The sequence below is a fragment of the Grammomys surdaster genome, unplaced genomic scaffold (assembly GCF_004785775.1).
Source record: "Grammomys surdaster isolate TR1022 unplaced genomic scaffold, NIH_TR_1.0 323, whole genome shotgun sequence".
Classification (NCBI taxonomy): domain Eukaryota; kingdom Metazoa; phylum Chordata; class Mammalia; order Rodentia; family Muridae; genus Grammomys; species Grammomys surdaster.
In genome coordinates this window covers 823605-845637 of record NW_021604742.1, presented here as the reverse complement: position 1 = coordinate 845637, position 22033 = coordinate 823605, and the positions used below count along the sequence as shown (strand labels likewise).

Below are 22033 nucleotides of genomic sequence, written 5' to 3'. Positions count from 1 at the left end.
AGCCTATATCTCAGAGGAGGGATAGTGTTAAGTTGTAATTGAGAAGAATATAAGACTGATCTGGTGAGCCAATGTCCTTACCTATACTAGTAAATATTGTTGTCTCTAGAACAATATTTATTAATCAAAATGAGGACTCTGTTTTTGAAATTTTAACAATTGAATCTACTACTCATATATATGACACAAGAACTCTTCCTTTGGCTACTTCCTAGCACTGAATGAATAATATTGATAAAATGTTATATTTTCAATTATGTATATATATGCCCATGTGGGCAGTGTAGAGTGCATGGAGGCCAAATACACTTGTTATTCTGGACTTACAAATGCATATGAGATGCTCATTGTTGGGGTCAGGAACTGAACCTGGATGCCTTCCTAGAGTAGTATCCTCTCATAACCACCGAACTGTTTCTATAGCACCTGAAGGAACAGTCATCACTTTCCCTCTCATTTTTGCTGCAGCTCTGTTCATAGGATCCTAAACACCACATCAAGCTGGATGCACCTGGAGGACACTCTTTCAGAGGTCACCAGGATCCAAGTGGAACACAAAACCTGATCTGAGGTAACATAAAATTAGTACAGGCTGATCATAACTTGAACAGTGTAGAATAATAAGGCTAATGATTTAGATGAGAAGGATTATTTCAATAGCATGTATTGATGTTGGCCACAGTTAATAAGAGCATATGATGTTCTTCATATATGGAGAGTAGATCTTATGAGTTAGCATTCAGAATGGTAACTATGTCATCATTAAATCGTGGACATGTGTTTGAAAACTTCATGTAAGAGAAGATGAATACAGTTGATCTCAGACATTAATTTAGTAAAAAGTAGAAATGCTACTAAAACAGCAGTCATAAGAGAAACAAAACATTACAAAATCTCGCTGGCTGTCCTCACCTACACAGTATTACACTGAGTATTTCTTAATAAATATCAGCTCAATTATTTGTTCTTATTATATACTGTTACAGAACCGTTTAAACATTCTTCCAGTGTGTGAACAAAAAAGAAGTTTAATAGAGTATAACAGGGATAAGCAGGCTCTATAGAATTTCCATGGCTCAAATAAGAATTCACATCTCTAACATTAAAACCCATACTCATACAGCATTGGCCAGAACTTCAGATTCTAAAGAGATACTGGGCAGTCCTTGTTGGTCCTCAGCGCCCCCTGCTGGTCATGACATTCCTGTAGGAAAGTTTTTGTTCAAGTCCTACTGGACTTTTTTCACTGTGTATCTGGCACAGTAGTACATGGCCGTGTCTTCACTTTGCACACTGCTCATTTTAAAGAAAACTTGGCTATTGTAGGTGTCCCTGGTGATGCTGAGTCTGGAACTGAGAACTGAACTATAGTATATGCCTCCACCAGACCATACTCCTCCTAACCACTCCAGGCCCTTTCTTGGAGGCTTGCGAAACCAATGTACACCATAGCTGCTTAATGAGAACCCAGAGACAGTGCAGGTGAGAGACAGGGTCTGTGAGGGCTGCACCAGGTCAGGTCCTGACTCCTTCAGCTGCTCTTGAGACAGGGCACCTGGGGACAAACAACATCATCCTCAGTCATATTTTTCATAAATGATATGTTGGGTCCCTTTCCTAAAACTCTGAAATACTTACAGCCTGGAAATGTCACCAGACAGAGGAGCAGCACCAGGACAGCCATGCTCTGATGGAGGCTCTAGTGAGGAGGAGATGAGGCTTCTCAGCTAGGTCTGGGCTTTCAGCCTGAGTCTGAGGGTTGATTTGCATTGGGGGAGGATCCTGTGGGGATAAAAGGAAGCACAGGACAAGGCTTCCTGTTTCCTCTCCATGTGCCTGTGATTGCCTTTGTTTAGTTTAGTTTTGTTCTTTTAGAGGAAATGGGGCTCAAACTCAGGATATTTTCCCTGGAACTTTTGGATTTCCAATTCAAAGTAAACACAGGTTTGATTGTGCATGCCTTGGAAGCCAAAAAAAGAAAAAAAAAGAGGGTGGTACAGAAGTTTACAGTAAGTGAATCCTTCTTCATGCAATGCAAGTAGAACAGGATTCCTTATCTTCAATCCAATGGTATATCATTGTCAATTGCACTTGAGGAATTAGGTTGGAAATGGGAATCTTTTTGATTAGAGATTCTTTTTCTTGGTTTTTTTCTTTTTTTTCAATTTTTATATTTGATCTGTTGTATTTTATAAAAAGAAAAAGAAAACCAAGAAATGTTTGGTAGAGTGAGGTATGTTGTGGGGGATGGGTCTGCCTCTTTAGGCCCATGCTGAGGCATCCCTTTTCCCCTGAGGTACCAGCCACAAGATGAGAAGTTGGGTATAGTATAGAATAGAGTTTATTTAAGGCATAGAGAGAGAAGTTAAGGGGGGTATTAGACAGGGATAGATAGATAGATAGATAGATAGATAGATAGACAGACAGACAGAGAGAGACACCTGCTCTGCCTCCCAAGTGCTGGGATTAAAGACATGTGCCACCACTGTCTGGCTCCAGTTCTTCTGCTTTATTGTCCTGATTTTCCTCCATGTGGGTTTATAAGAGTCAAGATGTCCTTTTCCTTCCCATACTGCTTTTGATCATGGTGTTGGTCACATCAGTAGATAACAAAATAGGACTATAGAAAAATTTTAATTCATCATGTTTGCTTTCCTTGCAAGTGTTTACACCCAAAGACATTGTTCTATGTGGTCTGATAGGGATAGAGACATTCCCTTAGTACATACCTTTAATCCTAAGCAATGTAGGTAATACTAGCTTCTAGAGCGAAGCAGCTATTTTCGAAAGTGACTTCTCTTTAACAGGCATATAATCAGAGAAAAACTTGATAGAATAAATCAGAGATAGAATATGCTGAACTCTCAAAGAAGAGATAGAAAATAACCCATTCAAGTGCAGTGTAAGTAGTGAGAAAGTCAGTCAGTTTGGAATCAGTGCAGTGAGTACAGTGAGTCCAATGGAATTAATTTGGTTCACGAGTTCATGTAGTCAGGTGTAGTTCAGCATAGTGAGTTGAAGACGGAGAATAAGAAGGAGCCAGAAAATGAGAATAGACTGCCCAAAGCTGGGATGAGGCCAAGCAGATCATTTCAGTGAGAAGTTGAGAGAAGCCATGTTGAATCACTCACCTTAGAATCTTTTCGGCCCAAACAGCTGATTTCAATCAGCTTGCCAGAGTTCTGAAAGAACTAGCAGTTCTGAGCTTATTCCACTGTAATTCATCAGATGAATAAAATTTACATTTTAGAGACTTGTAGGACCACAAGAGCATCGTGCTTCTCCATGGAAGCCTTTGAGGAGCCCCAGAGAAAAAACCTATTGGAACCTCCCTCCTAAATAATCTGGTCTACCTAAGGCATGGTAGCAGTATAAGTTGTATGTATGGTCCTCTAATCTACATTGCCTAGCTTTGGGTTTGGCCTGCCATCCTGAGGAGCTGGTAGGATGCTTGTTTCCCTGTGGCTTTGAGGGGGGTCCACAGGAACAACCAGCTTAAAATCTTCTCCCATAAACCCCTTGCCAGTCAGGTATGTCCTGGGTAACAGCCAGCATAGGTAAGCTGTGTGCTGTCCACTGACCTCCATTGTCTGTCCCATGGCTCTCCCTGTCTTCCTGGGGTGTCCTGGTGGCAGCAGGATCATCCAACCTTAACCACAAAAAACCAGATGGCTAACAGATAGTATAAGAAGACAGTGAACAAGAGCCAGGGGAATATAGCACCACTAGAGCCCAGCTATATTGGAAAAGCAAGCCCTGGGCATTCTACAACAGAGTACAAAAAATGTCCTTAAACCCCATTTTATAAATATGAGAGAATATTTTAAAGAGGAAATGAATATATCCTATAAAGAAATGCACTTAAATACATACAAATATGTGAAAGAAATGAATAAAACTGCCACGAACTGAAAATAGAAATAGAAACTAAAAAGAAAACACAAACTGAGGCAATTCTAGAGATGAAAAACCTAGGAAAGAAAACAAGAAGTACAAACATAAGCTTCATCAATAGAATACAAATGATATAATGCTGGATTAAAACACAAGAATCAAATGAATAAACAATAGAAGAGAAGAAATTGATACAATAGTCAAAGAAAATGCAAAATCTAAAAATTTGATGACACAAAAAAAAGTCGAGGAAATTTGGGACAGTATGAAAAGATGAAGCCAAAGAATAATTGACGTGGAAGAAGAAAAAAATTCCCAGGTCAAAGGCCCAGAAAACATCTTCAACAAAATCATAGAAGAAAATTTCACTAACCTAAAGAAAATGATTCTTATAAATGTACAAGAGACTTTAGAACACCCCATATATTATACCAGAAGAAGATAATTTTGACAAAAAATAATCAAAATCCTATATGTGTATAAAAAGAAATGAATATTAAAAGCTTCAAGAGAAGAATACAAAGTAAAGTATAAAGGCAGTCCTATCAAAATTGGAGTAATTTCTCAATGGACTCTACAAGAATTTAGGCTGATGTTTTGCAGATCCTAAGAGTCTTCAGATGTCATTCCAGGGTACTGTACCCATTAAATATTCAATAACCATTGACTGATAAACTAAAATATTTCATGAAAAAACCAGTTTCCAACAATTTTTTCCCACTAATCCAGTCCTAATTTTGATACTAAAAGGAAAAGTCAAATCCAAATAGGCTAACTACATCCAGGATCACACAGAAATAAATAATGTCACACCAGTAAAACCCAAAGAAGAGAAACTCAGACACACACACACACACACACACACACACACACGTACAAACACACAATCATAATCAACATCAAATTAACAAACAGTGGTCATTAATATCTCTCAACATCATTGGCCTCAATTCCCAAATTAAAAAAACACAGATTAGATGAGTGGATACATAAGTAGGATCCATTATTCTTCTATGTACAAAGAACATACTACAGCAAAAACATTAGACTCAACCCAAGAGTAAAATGCTAGAAACTATTTGCAAGCAAATGGACCCAAGAAACAAGCTGGAATAGCCATTCTAATATTTAATAAAACAGAATTTCAGCGAAAAGTAATCAAAGAAGATGGGGAATGCACTTCATACTCATCAAAGAAAAACTTGAAGAAGAGGCTATCTTAATTCTGAATATCTATGATCTAAAGCCAAGGACACACACATTCTTAACAGAAGCATTAATGAAACTTAAATCATACAATGAACCTCAATTGGTAATGGAGATTGAGTGGGGGGGGACAATGACTTGAATGTAAATAAATAAAATAGTTTAAATTAAAAATAATAGTGGGAGACTTCAACATCCCATTCTGACCAACAGACAGTCCATGGATAAAGAAGTTAAGAAGTTAAGAGAAATAATGAAATTAACAGAGGTTAAGAATCAAATAGACCTAACATATATCTATAGAACATTTCAACACAAGACCAAAGAATACACCTACTTCTTAGCATGTCATGGAATCTTCTCCAAAACTGACCATATACTCAGTCACAAAACAAGTCTCAACAAATACAAGATGAGTGACATAACTCCTTACATCAGATCACTGTGGATTTAAAGTTAGAATTCAAAAACAACAGAAACAACAGAAAGCCTACAAACTCATGGAAGCTGAGAACCTTTCTACTCAATGACTGGGTCAAAGAAGAAATAAGGCATGAAATTAAACACTTTATGGAATTCTATGAAAACAAAGGCACGACGTACCCAAACTTATGAGATATAATGAAAGCAGTGCTAAGAGGAAAGTTCAAAGCACTAAACATCTTCATGAAGAAACTAGAAAGATCCTATATTAGAACCTTAACTTTCTAGTCATCTGAACACTGTAGATTATAAGGAAGCAACACACTCAACAGGAGTAGATGGCAGGAACTTAACAAACTGGGGATTGAAACAAATAAGTTACAAAAAAGAAAATAAAAGAACAATAGAAAGATTCAACAAAACTAGGAGCTGGTGTTTTGAGAAAATCAACAAGAGAGACAAAGCTTTTGCCAATCTAAGATGCAGGGTAACAACACTCAAATTAACAAAATCAGAAATGAAAATGGGATCATAAGAACAGAATATAAGGAAATCCACAGTCATTGCATCCTATTTCAACAGCCTGTACTCCACAAAATCTAAGTGAAATAAATGATTTATTGATAAGTTCCACTTACCAAAGTTAAATCAAGTACTGATAAACAATCTAAACCGTCCTATAACCTATAGGAAAATAGAAACAGTCATTGAAAGTCTCCCAACAAAAAGGAAAAGCTCAGGGCCAGATGGTTTTCACATATAATTATATCAGACTTTCAAAGAAGAGCTAGTATCAATACTCTTCAAATTATTCCATATAATATAAACATAAAAAAACTGCCAAATTCATTTTATGAGGCCACAATCAGTCTGACACCTAAAGTACACAAAGACCCAAGAAGAAAGAGAATTTCAAACCCATTTCTCTTATGGACATTGATACAACATCACATCAAAAACATTATCCTTCAAGATGAAGTAGGCTTTATCCCAGGGATGTAGGCATAGATTAATATATGAAAAGCCATCAACATAACGAACCATAGAAAAATACTGAAAGTAAAAATCCCACATGATCATTTCTTCTATGTGTGAAAAAAAAGTTTAAAAATTTTATCACCTGCTCATGTTAAAAGTGTTGGAGAGATCAGGCTCACAAGTTATACACATAAACACAATGAGGGAAGTATACAGTAAATTAATAGGCAACACCAAATTAAATGGAGAGAAACTTAAAGGAATTCTACTAAAATCATGGACAAGACAAGGTCATCCATTCTTTCTCTATCTATTCAATATAATAATTAAAGTTCTAGTCAGAACAATACAAAAATTAAAGTGATCAAATGAATACAAATAGGAAAAGAAAAAACTCAAATATTGGTATTCCAAGATTATATGATAATATACATAAGTGATCCTAAAATCTCTATCAGAGAACTCCTATAGCTGATAATCTCCTTTGGCAAATTGGCCTAATCCTAAATTAACTCTAAAATTTTTGTAGGCCTCCTTTATACAAACAACAAATGGTCTTAGCAAGAAATCAGGTTCAACCCCCTTCTAAATAGCCCAAAATACTATGAAACAACTTGGCAGAACTCTAAATAAGTAAGTGAAAGAATTGTATGACAGAGAATTCAAGTATATGAAGATTAAAGATTCTGAAAATGGAAAAATCATTCATGATCATGGACTGTTAGGATTCACATAGTAAAGATGAGCATTTCACCAATCGCAATCTACATATTTATTGCAACTACCCTCAAAATTCCAACACAATTTTGTACCAACTTTGAAAATGAAATTCTCAATGTCATATGGAAAATCAAAAAAACCAGTGTAGCTAAAGTATTCCTGTACAATAAAAGAACTTCTTGAGGAATCACCATGCCTCAAGATCTGCTACAGAGCAATAGTGATAAAAACTGCATGGAATCAATATAGAAAGAGACAGATGGAACAATGCAATTAAATTGAAGTTCTTGAAAGAGACCCACAAACCAACAGAGACTTGATTTTTCCATGAAAGGCCAAAACCATTCAATGTAGAAAAAAGCATCTTCAACAAATAGTGCAGGTCTAACTGGATGTCTGAATGTAGAATAATGCAAATGAATCTATATTTATTATTTTGCACAAAACTCAGGTTTAAGTGTATCAAAGACTTCAACATAAAACTGTGTACACTAAATCTATTAGCAGAGAAGTCAGGGAATTGCCTTGAACACATTAGACAGAAGACAACTTCCTGAACAGAACACCAATGGGTTAAGCACTAAGATCAACAATTCATGATGCATCCTCATGAAAACAAACATTTTCTGTAAGGCAAAGGACACTATCAATAGCCAGCATATCAGCCTACTGATTGGGAAAAAAATGAGTGTTCACCAACTCTATATTTGACAGAGAGCTAATATTCAAAATACATAAAGAACTCAGAAGTTAAAATGTCAATAAACTAAAAAAACTCAAGTAAAATATGGGGGAACTGTGCTCAACCAAGAATTCTCATATTCTCAACAGAGGAATATCAAGTGGCTGAGAATCATTTAAACAAATATCCAGTATCCTTAGTCATTAGGGAAATGCAAATTCAAATGTCTCAGATTCCTTCTTATACCTATCAGAATGGGTATGATCAAAATTTCAAGTGACTGCACATGTTGTTTGTGGATGTGGAGCAAAGGGAATACTGCTCCATTGTTGGTCAGAGTGAAAACTTGTTCCACCACTCTGAAAATCAATTTGATGGTTTCTCAGAGAATTGGAAATAGTGCTACTTCAAGAATTAGCTATACAATTCTGGGAAATATACTTCAGTGAAGCTCCACAATAACACCAGGACAATTCCTCAAATATTTTCATATCTGATTTATTTGTAATAGCTCAAAATTTGAAAGAACCCAGAAGTCCATTGATTTAGGATTAGATAAAGAAAATGTGGTTCATGTTCACCATGGAATACTACTCAGCTATTAAAATGAAGGACATTATAAAACATTCAAGCAAATGGATGGAATTAGAAAATATTCTGAGTGAGGTAAGACAAACCCAAAAAGACATGCATGGCATGTACTTACTTCTAAGTGAATATTAGCCATATAGTACAGAATATCATTGCTACAATCCATGAAACCAAAGAAGCTAAATAACATGGAGGGATGGATGAATTTGATTCAGAAGAGGAAATGAAATTGTCAATGGAAATGGATGGTTGAGGGAACAGGGTGTGAGAAAAGATGGTGGGGCATTGAGGGGATAAGTTGTCTATATATCACCAAGAAGAGGGAATAGAGAGTGAATGAAATTCAGTGATAAAGGGGGAGAAGAGGAGAACATCTCAAGAATGCACCAGAGACCTGTGATTGGAGAGTCAACATGGAGTCTATGAGGGTGACACTGCCTGAGGCATTTAGCCGTGTTGGATAAGGAGCCTAAGTGCACACTTCGTATGCCAGGAAGGAAATACAGTGGAGGGATAAGGAACTCAACCCACCCACAAGAATTTTGGTTCAAAATCTTTCTAGCCAATAAAAACTGAAGTGATAAAGTTATGACAGAAACTGAGGAAATGGCCAACCAATGACTGGTTCAGTTTGAGATCCATCTCATGTCAAGAACAAATCTGAGACACCATTAGTGATACTCTGTTATGCTTGTAGACAGGAGCCTTGCATATTTGTTCTCTGAAGTGCTCCACCTGACAGCTGACTGAAAGAAATGCATAGATACACAGGAATATATTAGACTAAGTTCAGGAAGTCTTTTTTGTAGAGTTGGGGAAAGGCTTATAGAACACTGTGTGGGGGTGGTAGGCACTCCACAAGAAGAGCAACAGAGTCAATTAAACTTTACCCTTGGGAGCTTCCAGAGAGTGAACCACCCAACACGCAAACAAGGTCTGGACTTAGTCACCCAGCATATATGCAACAGATATGCAGTTTGAACTTCATGTGACTTCCCCAATAACTGGACTGGGTACTTGCCCAAACTCTGTTTCCTGTCTGTTCATCCTGTTCCCTAACTGGGCTTTCTTGACTGGTCTCAGTTGGAGAAAATGTATAAAGTCTGATTGTGACTTGAGGTGCCAGGATTTATATTGCAGTAAAAAAATACGAGGTGTTTCTTAAATTCTTGACAAAACAATTTTGTGTACTAGATTTTCCACAATAGTTAATGCTTAGACATACGCAAAAATTTGGACAAAGACTGAAGATTGAAAAAACACTTGATTCTCCATTCCCTGCCAAGGATTTGCCACCTGTGAGAATACACCAGTAGAAAGGAATTCCCTGTGCCATTGTTCATTTGGGTACAGTGGCCTGACCTGTGAAACTGCTGCTAGTCCTTGTGTAGGGACATTATGCAAACATAGAGTTACCTCCCATAAAGGCCTTGAACACCCTGCTTGCATCTGCCCTGATAGATATGCTGCATGTTTCTTTGAGGCAGATCACAATGAGTGTGCTTCCAGCTTTTGCCACAATGGGACTGTGTGTCAGGATGGCATCAGTGGCTTCTCCGGCTTCTATGTGCTTGGATACCAAGGGAGACACTGTGTCTTGGAAGTTGATGAATGTGTTTCTGTTTCCTCCATAATTGAAGTAGTATGACTCAGTGAGATTAAGGTCCATGTGTGTCTGTTATCAAGAGTATTCTGGTGTGAACTGTGATTTGGACATGATATTTGTGAATCCCAGCCTTGACTACATGGTGTTGCTTTTAGGATGCTTCTGGGGATTCTGTGACTATGCACCTGGATTCTTTGGAGATCACTGTGAAGTTACCTTTGATGAGTGTGCCTTGGAATTAATCATTATTCTCTACATGCCACCATGTTACATTTAGGGTACATGATTTCAGATCTGATTTTTCAGGCTATAAACCTTCACCACAGGTTTATCCCTCAGTGTAGATGTCAACTAATCCTTCTCACAGAGAGACCACAAATTCAGAACAGATTTTTTTTCCCAAAATTTTTTCTTTGTATCATGTGGTTTGTTGATTTACTGACCCCAAATTCATGACCAATATCATTGTCAGTTTTACTCCTGAAAAGTTCTAAAGACAATAGGGCATATGTGTAAGACATACAACAAAGAACTCCCTTCCTACCGGTGGAAATACTGAAAAATGACAGCAATGTTGACAGGAAAAGTAGAACACATAAGAATACCCACAGAACTATGCACAAATTGGTTGAACTGTCGAAGCAAGGGTCCCATTAATGAACTGTGCTTATCTCAGCCGTGAGACAGAGGTACTTTGTGAATATCAAAGGGATACTAAAAGAATATCAGAGCTTTGGACGTGGGATTAATATAATTCTTCCAAATATGAGACTTTACTAAGGCAGAGGGAGACAATAATCAGATTCACCAATTTTCATCAGTGACACAAACATGCAGTAAAAATCTCTAATGGGGGACTTTTGATTCTTTAAACTGTTTTTCCAAAGCTTAATTAATTTGAAGCAATGGCCACCACTTTTTGTTGGGAGCAACAAGTGACAGAATTGTTCTTATAGATGAAGAATGTCCTGGTCATCATGCACAAGTCCTCATCCCAGCAAAGCAGTGCGGTTACTTCCTACAGTAGGTATCAGAGGAGAGCATCATTGGTCCATGCTTAATTTCTTCCATGGCAGAATTGAACTGAAGTTCACTCATTCAGGGCCTGTTCACTGTGAATTTGACTCAAAATCACTTCTATGGCGTTTGTGATGAGAGTTCCAAACTGATAATTATATGCTGAATAAGCATCAAGATATGTTGGAAATTGAGATGAAATAAGAGACATTGTCAGTCACAGACATCAGCGTTTCTGGGTACCCTGTCATTCACTGATCTATTTATGTCTGGGAAGCTGTTGTGGGTATAATGTCAAAGCTTCAAATCCATCTCAGGAACCTTGTCCTCACACATGTGAAAAGATCCAATGATGGCAGAGCAGGAAACATAAAGTAGAATCAGTTGTAGAATGAACTGTGTTTCTTGCCTGCATGTTCCAGGTCTCTCCCTATTTGTTGAACTGCAAAATACAGAACTCTCTCTTTCCATTTTTTCCAGAACTCATAGCACACAAATGTGTTGTAGCCACAGCTGTGCTATCAGTACAGGCAACACAGTTTCATGACAATCTGACCAACATAGATGAATTCCCATGTGGCATCATGCTTTGAGTAAACAATCACCATTCCCTGGCTTCCAATAACCACCTCCTCTTTATGGTGTCATAATTTATATGATCCCAGAATACCATCAAGAAGAATGTTATATCTAGTTTCTAGGTACCATGTCTGACTTCTTCTGAGCTTCAGATGAGGAATCACCACTCTGAGTGAGACAAGCATCCTGTTTTTGTGACAGAGAAAAAAATAAAATATTTAGAACCCTGGGGAAAGAAAAAAAACAGTACTAACATGTTAAAACAAAAATCATTTGGACCATAAACTTCTAGGTGAACTATGCAAATTAAAGCATCATAAGTAGAGAGAAAGCAATAAAAGAAAAGAGATGTTATCCTCTTGGTGAGTTAGTAGCAGTTTGCAGCTAACTGAAGCTCAGTGAACATCACAAGCTACACTGGCCTCAGGTGTCAGTGCTGTTGCCTCACACACACTTTATTACTAGCACCACAGCTGGGTCAGCACTGGGTCTGCTGCACATGGTTTATGTGAGGATGATGGACAGACTGAATTTCATCTGGTTCATAGGTGACTGGCCCTGTCTGGTCTCCATGTTGGCTCTAATTTGAATCTCACAGAGTGTTCTAACCAGGGAACCTTACTAAGTCTCTCCCATTTGTCTCAGGTTCCATAATCTCAAGGATTCTTTGGTTCTTCAGAATCTAATCCTATTCCCCATACACAATCATGTCTGCCCTCTGCGTTGCTTTGCATTGTGTTCAAGTAATGAGTTTATCCTACATTAAAAGTCATCTATAATGGGTCTGTGGATATAGCTCTCTCCTTCAAGTTGCTATACCACACCACAATTACAAAAAGCAGTAGGATTGGTAGCAAACCAGTATTGTCATTTCTGAGTTGTGGAGACCATAATGTCATTGGGACACACTGGCCAACCTATCTAGCAACTTACTAAGATCCAGGCCCAGTAATGAGCTTTATCTGAAATGTTAGGTGTAGATTGATAGAAGACATCTTATATCAACATGTATACACACTCACACACGTACACACAAACACACACACATACATTCACTCATATTAACACACTGAACATGAGAATATGAAAGAGAGAGAGAGAGAGAGAGAGAGAGAGAGAGAGAGAGAGAGAGAGAGAGAGAGGTAGAAGGAACAAAGAAGAGTGATTTTGAGAGAGAGGGAGAGCTAGCTAGAGAGAGAATGTAACAGAGACAGAGATTAACACAGAAAGAAAGACATGGAAAAGAGAGAAATATAACAAATAAATGCAAACCACGTATAACACAGGAAAACAGAAAGATGAACATTTGCATACTTAAGATATTACTACACATTATACTTGTAGAGAGAATACTTTTATAGAGGAAGCCTAGAGACAGAGGAGTCCAGGGGTCTGTTTCCTTAAGTACTTTCTGAACAGGATAGAATTCTTGTTTGAGAGCTGTGTGATTTCATCGCCCCCTGCTGGTTCTGAGTGGCCTGTAGGAGGCTTGTGTTTGAGCTCACATTAACATTCACTCACTGTGTCTCTTGCACAGTAATACATGGCTGTGTCCTCAGACTTCAGATTGTTCATCTGCAGGTATAGCATGTTCTTTGCATTGTCTCTCGAGATGGTGAATCGGCCTTTCAAGGTGTCTGGATAGTAGGTGCTACGACCACTACCACTAATTTCTGCAACCCATTCTAGACCCTTCTCTGGAGCCTGGCGAACCCAGGCCATAGCATAGTCACTGAAAGTGAATCCAGAGGCTGCACAGGAGAGTTTTAGGGAATTTCCAGGCTGCACTAAGCCTCCTCCAGACTCCACCAGCTGCACATCACATTGGACACCTGTAACAGACAATGCTGGTCAGAAAACTGTCACTAACAAAACTAAACAAAGAAACAAAACATTTTTTCTATTTCTCATGTGTACTGAATCTTAGTTCTATAAATTACCTTTTAAAATAAGGACCAGGAAAACCCAGCTGAGCCTGAAGTACATGATGAGTGGTCTGTGTTTACTGCTCATAAGGGCTAGGCTCTCCTGCCAGAGCTGCAGGGTAAGGGCAGGGCTGGTTTTCATAGGCACAGAGAAGCCTTATTTGCATGTCTTCCTGCTCTAGCCTGCTTTGGAGTTCTGCAGTGGCCTGAGGCACTCTTCATAGAAGATATAAGACATCAGACACATCACAACTATTTACAGAGTTCGACAAAATATGGCAGGTTCATACTCAAATTTTTTGGTTAAGATTTCACCAGATTTCTTTTAGTTCCCCTTTGTGCATGTGGACAGAACATGCTTTGTTTTCATACTCCAATTTCTTAGTATCAATATATAATTACATAGCACCATACATAATGGTGTTTCTACATATGTGCTTAGTTGTTTCCACTGTCTGGGGTGCTCATGACTTTCCCTAATATGGCACTTGGGGAACGTTATGTCTGCAAGGTTATAGTAGCAGAACTTCTTCTTTCTTGGGAAGTTTTTTGAATTTCACTTATACATGACAGAATGCTTTCCTCAAGGCTTATTAAGATTCTTGAGACACTCCAGGGCCTTGTCTATCTACCACTCAGAGTTTGCTATAATTCTCTCTGAAGCCAATTTAGGTGCTTTGCATACTAACATTCTCCATTTATTCCTTTTAATTCTCCACAGCTTTCTTTTTTGCATCTGTGTACCAGGTAACATGTGACTGTCTTTATGTTTTGTTAGGCTATCTTTCGTTTTCTCTAGTTAATATAATTAATGCAAACTGGGTTTATAATTATTTTTGGATGATTTTTTCCTATTTAACCAGTTCTCTGGTTTCCATCCTCCTCTTCCCCTTCCTCTCTCCACACCACACCTTTGCTTTCACATCCTCAATATTCCCTTGTCCTTGATCCTCCTTTTTCCACACAAGAGCTATGTCTTCTTCCCAGGGTTCCAAAAGCTACAGAACAGAAGACAGAGCTCCTCATGCACATGAAGATCCTGTCTATGACAGAAACAGGCATTGGTTGTCTTTTCAAGTCTTTGTTATTCTCTTTGACATAACATTTACCAGTTTCATCTAGTCTCAACAGGACTAGGGATACATATGCCCACTGAGGACAAACCCAGCAGTCCAGATAGGGAAAAAAAGATCAAATGACAGTGAGTCAATACTGAGACAGCTCCTCTTCAATTGTTAGGAGACACACATTAAGACTAAGGTGCACAATTGGTACAACTGTGTGGATCTAGGTGCAGCTCCTGCATGTTCCTGGTTGGTGTAAAAGGCTATGTGAGCCCCCATGTTACCAGGTTATTTGACTCTGTGGGGTTTCATGTGGTGTCCTTGACCCCTGCTCCTTTCTATGCCCCACTGTTCCACAAGACTTCCTGGGCTCACCCTGATATGTGGCTGTGGATATCTGCACCTACCTCCATCTGCTTTCTGCATGTTCTCTCAGGAGACAGTTTTGCTAGGTTCCTGTCTGTAAGCAGTGCAGAATATCATTAGTAGTGTCAGGGGATGGATCTCTTACGTGAGATGTGTCTTAGGGTGAGGCAATCATTGCTTGTTTGTACCCTCTGTCTCTGTTCCATCTTTGTCTCTACATGTTTAGTCAAGACAAATTTGTGGTTGAAGGTTTTATTGGTGGATTTGTTTCTCCTTCCTTTCTCTGGAAGACTCATTTATTGAAGATGAGTCTTTTTTCCATTGTATATTTTTGGCTTCTTTGTCAAAGATCAAATGTCCAAAGTGTGTGTTTTTATTTCTTTGTTTTTCAATACTATTTCATTGGTCTATGTTTCTGTCTCTGTACCTATACCATGTATTTTTACAACTATTGCTCTGTATTATAGCTTGAGGTCAAGGATGGTGATTCACTCAAATGTTATTTTATTGTTAAGAATTGTTTTCACTATTCTGTTTTTGTGGGAGGGGGTTTGTTTTGTTTTTCTTTTTATCCCTATTTTTGCTTTTCCAGATGAATTTAGGAATTAGCCAGGAAATAAAGAAAGAAATAATTTAAAGACTTCCTAGAATTCAGTGAAAATGAGGACACAGCATACCCAAATTTATGAGACACAAAGAAAGCAGTCCTAAGAGGAAAATTCATAGCATGACATGTGCCCTGGTAAAGGAATTGAGAGATCATACACTAGCAATTTTACAGCACACCTGAGACCTCTAGAAAACAAGAAGTAAACATCTTCAAAAGGAGTAGATGACAAGAAATAATCAAACTTAGGGCTCAAATCAACCAAATCAAAACAAAGTCTCAACAAACTCCCAAGCTGCTTCTTTGAGAGAATCAACAAAATTGACAAAGTCTTAGCCAGACAAACTTAAGGACCCAGAGGCAGTATCCAAATTAACAAAATCAGAAATGAAAAGAGAGACATACAGAAATAGAGGAAATTCAAAAAATTATTTTATCATACCAAGAAACCCTATACTCAAAAAACAAAACAAACAAACAAACAAACAACAACAACAACAAAAACCCTGTAAAATGTAGATGAAATGGATGATTTTCTAGACAGATACCGCATACCAACGTCAAATCAAGAGTAGGTAAACTATCTAAACAGGCTCATATCCTCCAAGTATATAGAAGTTGTTAAAAAATCTCCCAACAAAAACAAAAGCTTAGGGGTAGATAACTTTAGTGCAGAATTCCACCAGATCTTGAAAGAAGACCTATTACCAACATGCACAAACTATTCCATAAAATAGAAACAGAATGAACACTACCTAATTCATTCTGTGAAGCTTAAATTACTCTGATACCTAAACCACACAAGAAACTCCCTCCAAAAGAACGTCACACCAGTTTTGCTTGTGAATGTTGATGTAAAAATACTCAATAGAATTCTCACAAACTGAATCCAAGAGCACATAAAAACCATCATTCACCAAGAGTAAGTATGCTTCATCCCAGTGTAGCAAGGATGGTTCAATATATGAAAATCCATTAATATAATCCACTATGTAAACAAACTCACATGAAAAAAATCACATGATCATCTCCTTAGATGTTGAAAATGCATTTGAAAAAATACAACATCTCCTACTGTTGAAAGTATTGGAGAGATTGGGAACTCAATGCCCATACCTAAACATAATAAAAGCAAGTAATAGCAAACCAACAGCCTATATCAAATTAAATGGGGAGATACTTGAATCAATACAACTAAAATCAGAGACAAGGATGCCTACTCTCCCCACATCTAATCAATATAGTAGTCAAAATTCTTGCTATAGCAATAAGACAACAAAAGGAAATCAAGGGATAAAAACTGGCAAAGAAGAAGTCAAGGTATCATTATTTGGAGATGATAGGATAGTATACATAAGCGACCCCAAAAATTCTACCAGAGAACTTGTACAACTGATCTGCAGCCAAGTGGCTGGATATATAATTAACTCAAGTAATTCAGTAGCCTTCATTCATTCAAATGATAAATAGGCTGAGAAAGAAATTAGGAAAAGAACACTCTTCACAATAGTCACAAATCATATGAAATATCTTGGGGTAACGCTAATCAAACAAGTGAAAGATCTGTATGACAGGAACTTCAAGTCTCTCAAGAAAGAAATCAAAGATCTCAGAAAATGGAAAGATCTCCCATGCTCATTGATTGGCATAATTAACGTAGTAAAAATAACCATCCCACCAAAAACAATCTACAGATTCAACACAATCCCTGTCAAAATCCCAACTCAATCCTCCAAATCTTTCTTTTTTTATCTTTTTACTAGAAACATTTTGATGAGACCCCACCATCTGCTCAATGTGATCCTGGAATCAAGCACCTTCCTCATTGGCAATGCAGTCTTTCTTGAGTGGTCCCATGAATGCTTTCTTATCCTCCATGGTCTGGAATCAACCATGGCCAAACTTGGTGTTGGTGGCAATGAACTTCATGTTAATATTCTCTATAGTCTGATGTTTTATCTGGACCAACAAAGACTTATGAAGAATAAGCAATGAATTCTTGGGTCCCCCCCACATTGCCTTTGAGCCCGATGAAGTCATTGGTTACCTCACAATAATTGACAAAGCCACCCAGTGGGTTGATGCTCTTGTCAGACAGGTCATAGTCAGTAGATTCATTGTGCTTGATCAGTTTACCATCCTTGATGAGGTAGCCTTGACCAATCTTGAAAACCTGGTTAATTTCTGTTCGTTGATGGTAGTCTTTCTGCCTAGCTTGAGCCACAGAAGGCTACTTGTGCAGGTTGCCTGGCTCCAATACAGGCAAATTTGTGCAGACCTCGATGGGTCTTTTGGGGCAGTTTCTTTGTATGCCAACAACTGGTCACCCCTTTATACCCTTTTCCGTTTGTCACACCGATGACATCAATCATCTCATCCTGCCCAAACACCTGATTCATAGGCACCTGCTGCTCCAGCCTCTCTCAGGCCCAGTCTAGATTCTTAGCCATAGTACCCCATTCACCTGGATCACACTCAATTGTGCCTGCTTCTGGGGCATAATTGCTTATGGGCAATTATGAGGATGACCTGGAAGTACATCTTCATGCTATTAAGTCCTTCTCCAGCTGTTTCTTCCCTGTGTCATCCTGCCATTTCTTACAGACTTGGTAAATGCCTTCTTCTTAGATTTGTGCCTGTTCTTACTGAAACGCCTTTTACACCCCTCACGAATATGCTCAGGAAATACAGTCTTTAAGGCCTTGTGGGGTTTCTACACATCACACAATGCCCACAACCACCATGGTTGGGGTTTCCATAATGGTAATAGCTTCCATAACTTCTTTGTTGTTCACCTTAGATCCTGGCCTGTCTTCTTCCCCGAAGATGTGGGTCATGCCAGCCTTGTACGCTAGAAAGGCTGTGAGGTGAAAAGGCTTGAAAGGGTCATCCTTAGCGAAGTTCTCCACTTTCCCATTATGCCAGCTCCCCGGCATGGGACCTTGGGCTTCTTGCCTTGGAAGCACAGTAGTCAAATCTTTCAAAACAGGCTATAATTCACTGTATCTTAGAGTTCTGTGTGCTCTTCATGGCCCCTGCTGGTCTGGAGTACCCTGCAGGAGGTTTGTGTTTGAGTTCACAGCAACATTCACTCACTGGGTATATTGCACAGTAAACTATGGGCATGTCCTCAGACCTCGGACTACACACTTGCAGGTACAGGGTGTTCTTGGCATTGTCTCTGGAAAAGGTGAGTCAGCTCTTCATGGTATCTGGATAATAGGTGCTACAACCGCCCCAATTTATGAATGTGACCCAGTTCAGCCCTTGGTCTGGCAGACCAAGACCATCCACTAGTCTGTGAAAGTGAATTCAGAGTCTGAACAGAAGCGTTTCAGATACCTTCTAGGCTGCACTAAACTTCCCCCAGACTCCACCAACTGCACTCACACTGGATACCTGAAAACAGATAATGTTGGTCAGAAAACTGTCACTAGGAAAACAAACACACTAAACATTTTTTTTTCTCATGTGCACAGAACAGACAGAATCTCATCTCTATAAATTACCCTTTAAATCAAGGACAAAGAAAAACAAGCTGAGCCTAAAGTTCATAGTGAGTGATCTGTGTTCAGTGCTGATCACTGAATGGGAAGAACTGGGAATCCAGGGCTGGGCTCCTTAATCAGAGATGCAGGTTCAGGGCAGGGATGGCTTTTAGGGGCACAGAGAAGCCTTTATTTGCATGTCTAACCTATATAACATGCTCTGGAGTTGGACTTGGGTAGAAAACAGTTCTCACAGCAGATATAAGACATCAATGACACTGTTGTCATTTCTCTCAAGGCACTGGGAAACATGATATAAGACCCTTTACTCAAGTAGTTTTATCTTTGATTAACTAAGAGATTGTTTGTGTAGTGTGTTGTAATCTTATGCTACTTGAATTTTCTTTTCTCAAGAAAGTCTGTGAAGGAAGTCACCAGAGACTTCCCTTTTACAAAAAGAGTTAATGGTATAGCTACATATTACTTAAAACTATCTTTGATTTTAGATGTAGATATTTATTCTTAAATGGTTTTTCAGTCATTAAATATTGTTTAGTGTTCATGTAGACACTCATTTAATAGGACATTTTAATTAGTAATCTTATTTTTTATTTCTATTCATTAATTAATTTACTTTAATCCTGATGAAAGCTGTCCCTGATCCCTCTCCTTCCAGTCTCATCTTCTTATCTCTACTCTTCCAGTTACCTCCTTCCTTCAGAGAAGGGGAGTCTCCAATGGATATTTTCTTAGTGTTTTTCTGCTGTGAACAGAAACGATTACCAAGGCAACTGTTATAAGGACATTGTTTAATTGTGGCTGGCTTACAGGTTCATAGGATGATTCCACTATCATCATGGTAGGAAGATGGCAGAATCCAGGCAGGCATGATGCTGGAGGAGCTGAGAGTTCTATATCTTCATGTGAACTCTGTGAGCAGAATACTCACTTCAATCCAGTTAAGATAAAGCCCACACAGCTGGGCGGTGGTGGCACACACCTTTAATCCCAGCACTTGGGAGGCAGAGGCAGGCAGATTTCTGAGTTTGAGGCTAGCCTGGTCTACCGAGTGAGTTCCAGGACAGCCAAGGCTACACAGAGAAACACTGTATCAGAAAAAAATAAAGTCCACACCCACAGTGACACACACTACTCAAACAAGGTCACATCTACTTCAACAAAGCCACACCTTCTAATTCTGACACTCCATGGGCAAGCACATACCAAGCATTACAGAAATCAACTTGCCTTGGCCTATCAAGTTGCAGTACTACTAGGCTCATCTTCTCCAACTGAGGATAAAAAAAAAAAAAGGCAGTCCAGTAAGGAGAGTGGTATACAAAGACAGACAATAGAGGCAGAGACAACCTCTGCAAATGTGTTAGGGGCCCTGCATGAAGACCTACCTGCACATATGTTTCACATGATTAAAGGGCCTAGGTCTATCCCTTGCATGTTCTCAGATTAATGCTTAAGTCTTTGTAAGCCCCCACGGTTAACTGATTCTGTAGGTTTTCCTGTGATGTCTTTCATACTTCTGGCTTCTTCAACTTTTTTCTTCCTTTTTCTAATAGATTCCACATACTCCGTCTAATATTTGGCTGTGGGTCTAAGCATGTATTTCTATCATGCTAGATGAAGCCTCTCCAATGACATTGATTGTTAGGTCTTGTCTACAATTTTAGAAGAATATCATTAGTAGTGTCAGGGTTGGGCTCTCTCTCATGGAATAGGTCTCAAGTTTGGTAAGTCATTGGGTAGCCATTCCATCAGTTTCTTTTTTAACTTTATCTCTGAACACCTTTTATGTAGGACAAATTGTTCGTCTAAGGTTTTGTGGCCGGGTTGGTGTTTTCATCCTTCAATTTGAAGTTAGGTCTTGTCAATAAGAGGTAGCCACTTCACATTCCATATCTCCTATTGTTCCTAGTCTTAGCTGGATTACCCTCATAAATTTCTTCCAGTTTTCATTTTCCTAGGGTTCTAGCTCACCTCAGAAATGCCAACCTCCATTCCAATTCTCTCTCCCAGTTCTCTTTTCCTGTTGATCACTTGATACCTCCTGTTGCCCTCTCCAGACTCTATCACACCAAGTTCCCTTTCTCTACCTAACCCCAGATGTCTATTGTATTTCCTTTGTTCAGTGAGATTCAAGTATCCTCCCATGGAACCTTCTTGTTAGCTTCTTTGGGTCTGTGCATTGCAGCACGGTTATCCACACAGTCATGGCAAGAACAAAATGAAGATCTACCTAAAAGTGATAGGGAAGATGATTGACAAGCAATCTAATGAGGAGGAATTAACAAAAAAATTTCTACAAGGAATTAAACATCTCAAATGTCACACAATCTTTCAATCTAATTAAATCATTCAAATTATTGTAACAACTTTTACTTTAATAAATACTCAAGAATAGTCAACAAGAATTTTGAAACCTTTTTATCTTAATTATCAGAGAAATTCAAATGAAACTAGGCTCCCCTCTCATCTCTCTCCAGCAAAAATGACCCTTTATTTATGTGAAAAGCAACAATTGCTAAGAAGCATATGGAGAACAGGTGTCTCTTAGACACTTTTCTGGAATTTAAATTAGTGCCAATGTTTTGGAAAACATTACTGAGGCTTATCTCTTAAAGTTAGTCATGCATTTGACACAGTCCAGACTCTCACTAGATGTTTGGGTGGTTTGTATGAGAATGACCCTCATGAGTTCAAATGTTTGCACCCTTGCTCCCTAGTTGATGGAACTATCTATGCAGCATTAGTAGGTGTGGCTTTGTTGGATGAGTTATGCTAATGGGGAAGAGATCTTAGGCTTAAAGAGACCGATGGCACTCCCAATGTCCTCTCTGTCTACTGCTTATGAATTCACTGAAGGAATGAGCTC

The 22033-nt window shown here is 38.5% G+C and overlaps 1 pseudogene and 3 gene segments (V, D, J or C); all 4 read right to left on the bottom strand.

Moving 5' to 3' along the window:
- Positions 1-1174: 1174 nt before the first annotated feature.
- LOC114629947 lies at positions 1175-1708 on the bottom strand. The segment is given in 2 exon segments: positions 1175-1555; positions 1639-1708. Coding segments are annotated over 2 exon segments (372 nt in total).
- An 11494-nt stretch (positions 1709-13202) lies between these two features.
- LOC114629992 lies at positions 13203-13713 on the bottom strand. The segment is given in 2 exon segments: positions 13203-13528; positions 13637-13713. Coding segments are annotated over 2 exon segments (399 nt in total).
- Positions 13714-17467: 3754 nt separating this feature from the next.
- LOC114629991 lies at positions 17468-18594 on the bottom strand (annotated as a pseudogene).
- Positions 18595-19044: 450 nt separating this feature from the next.
- LOC114629990 overlaps positions 19045-22033 on the bottom strand; it is an 18415-nt gene continuing 15426 nt past the window's right edge. Inside the window, 1 exon segment of the V gene segment in view lies at positions 19045-19057. Coding sequence covers positions 19045-19057 — 13 coding nt within the window.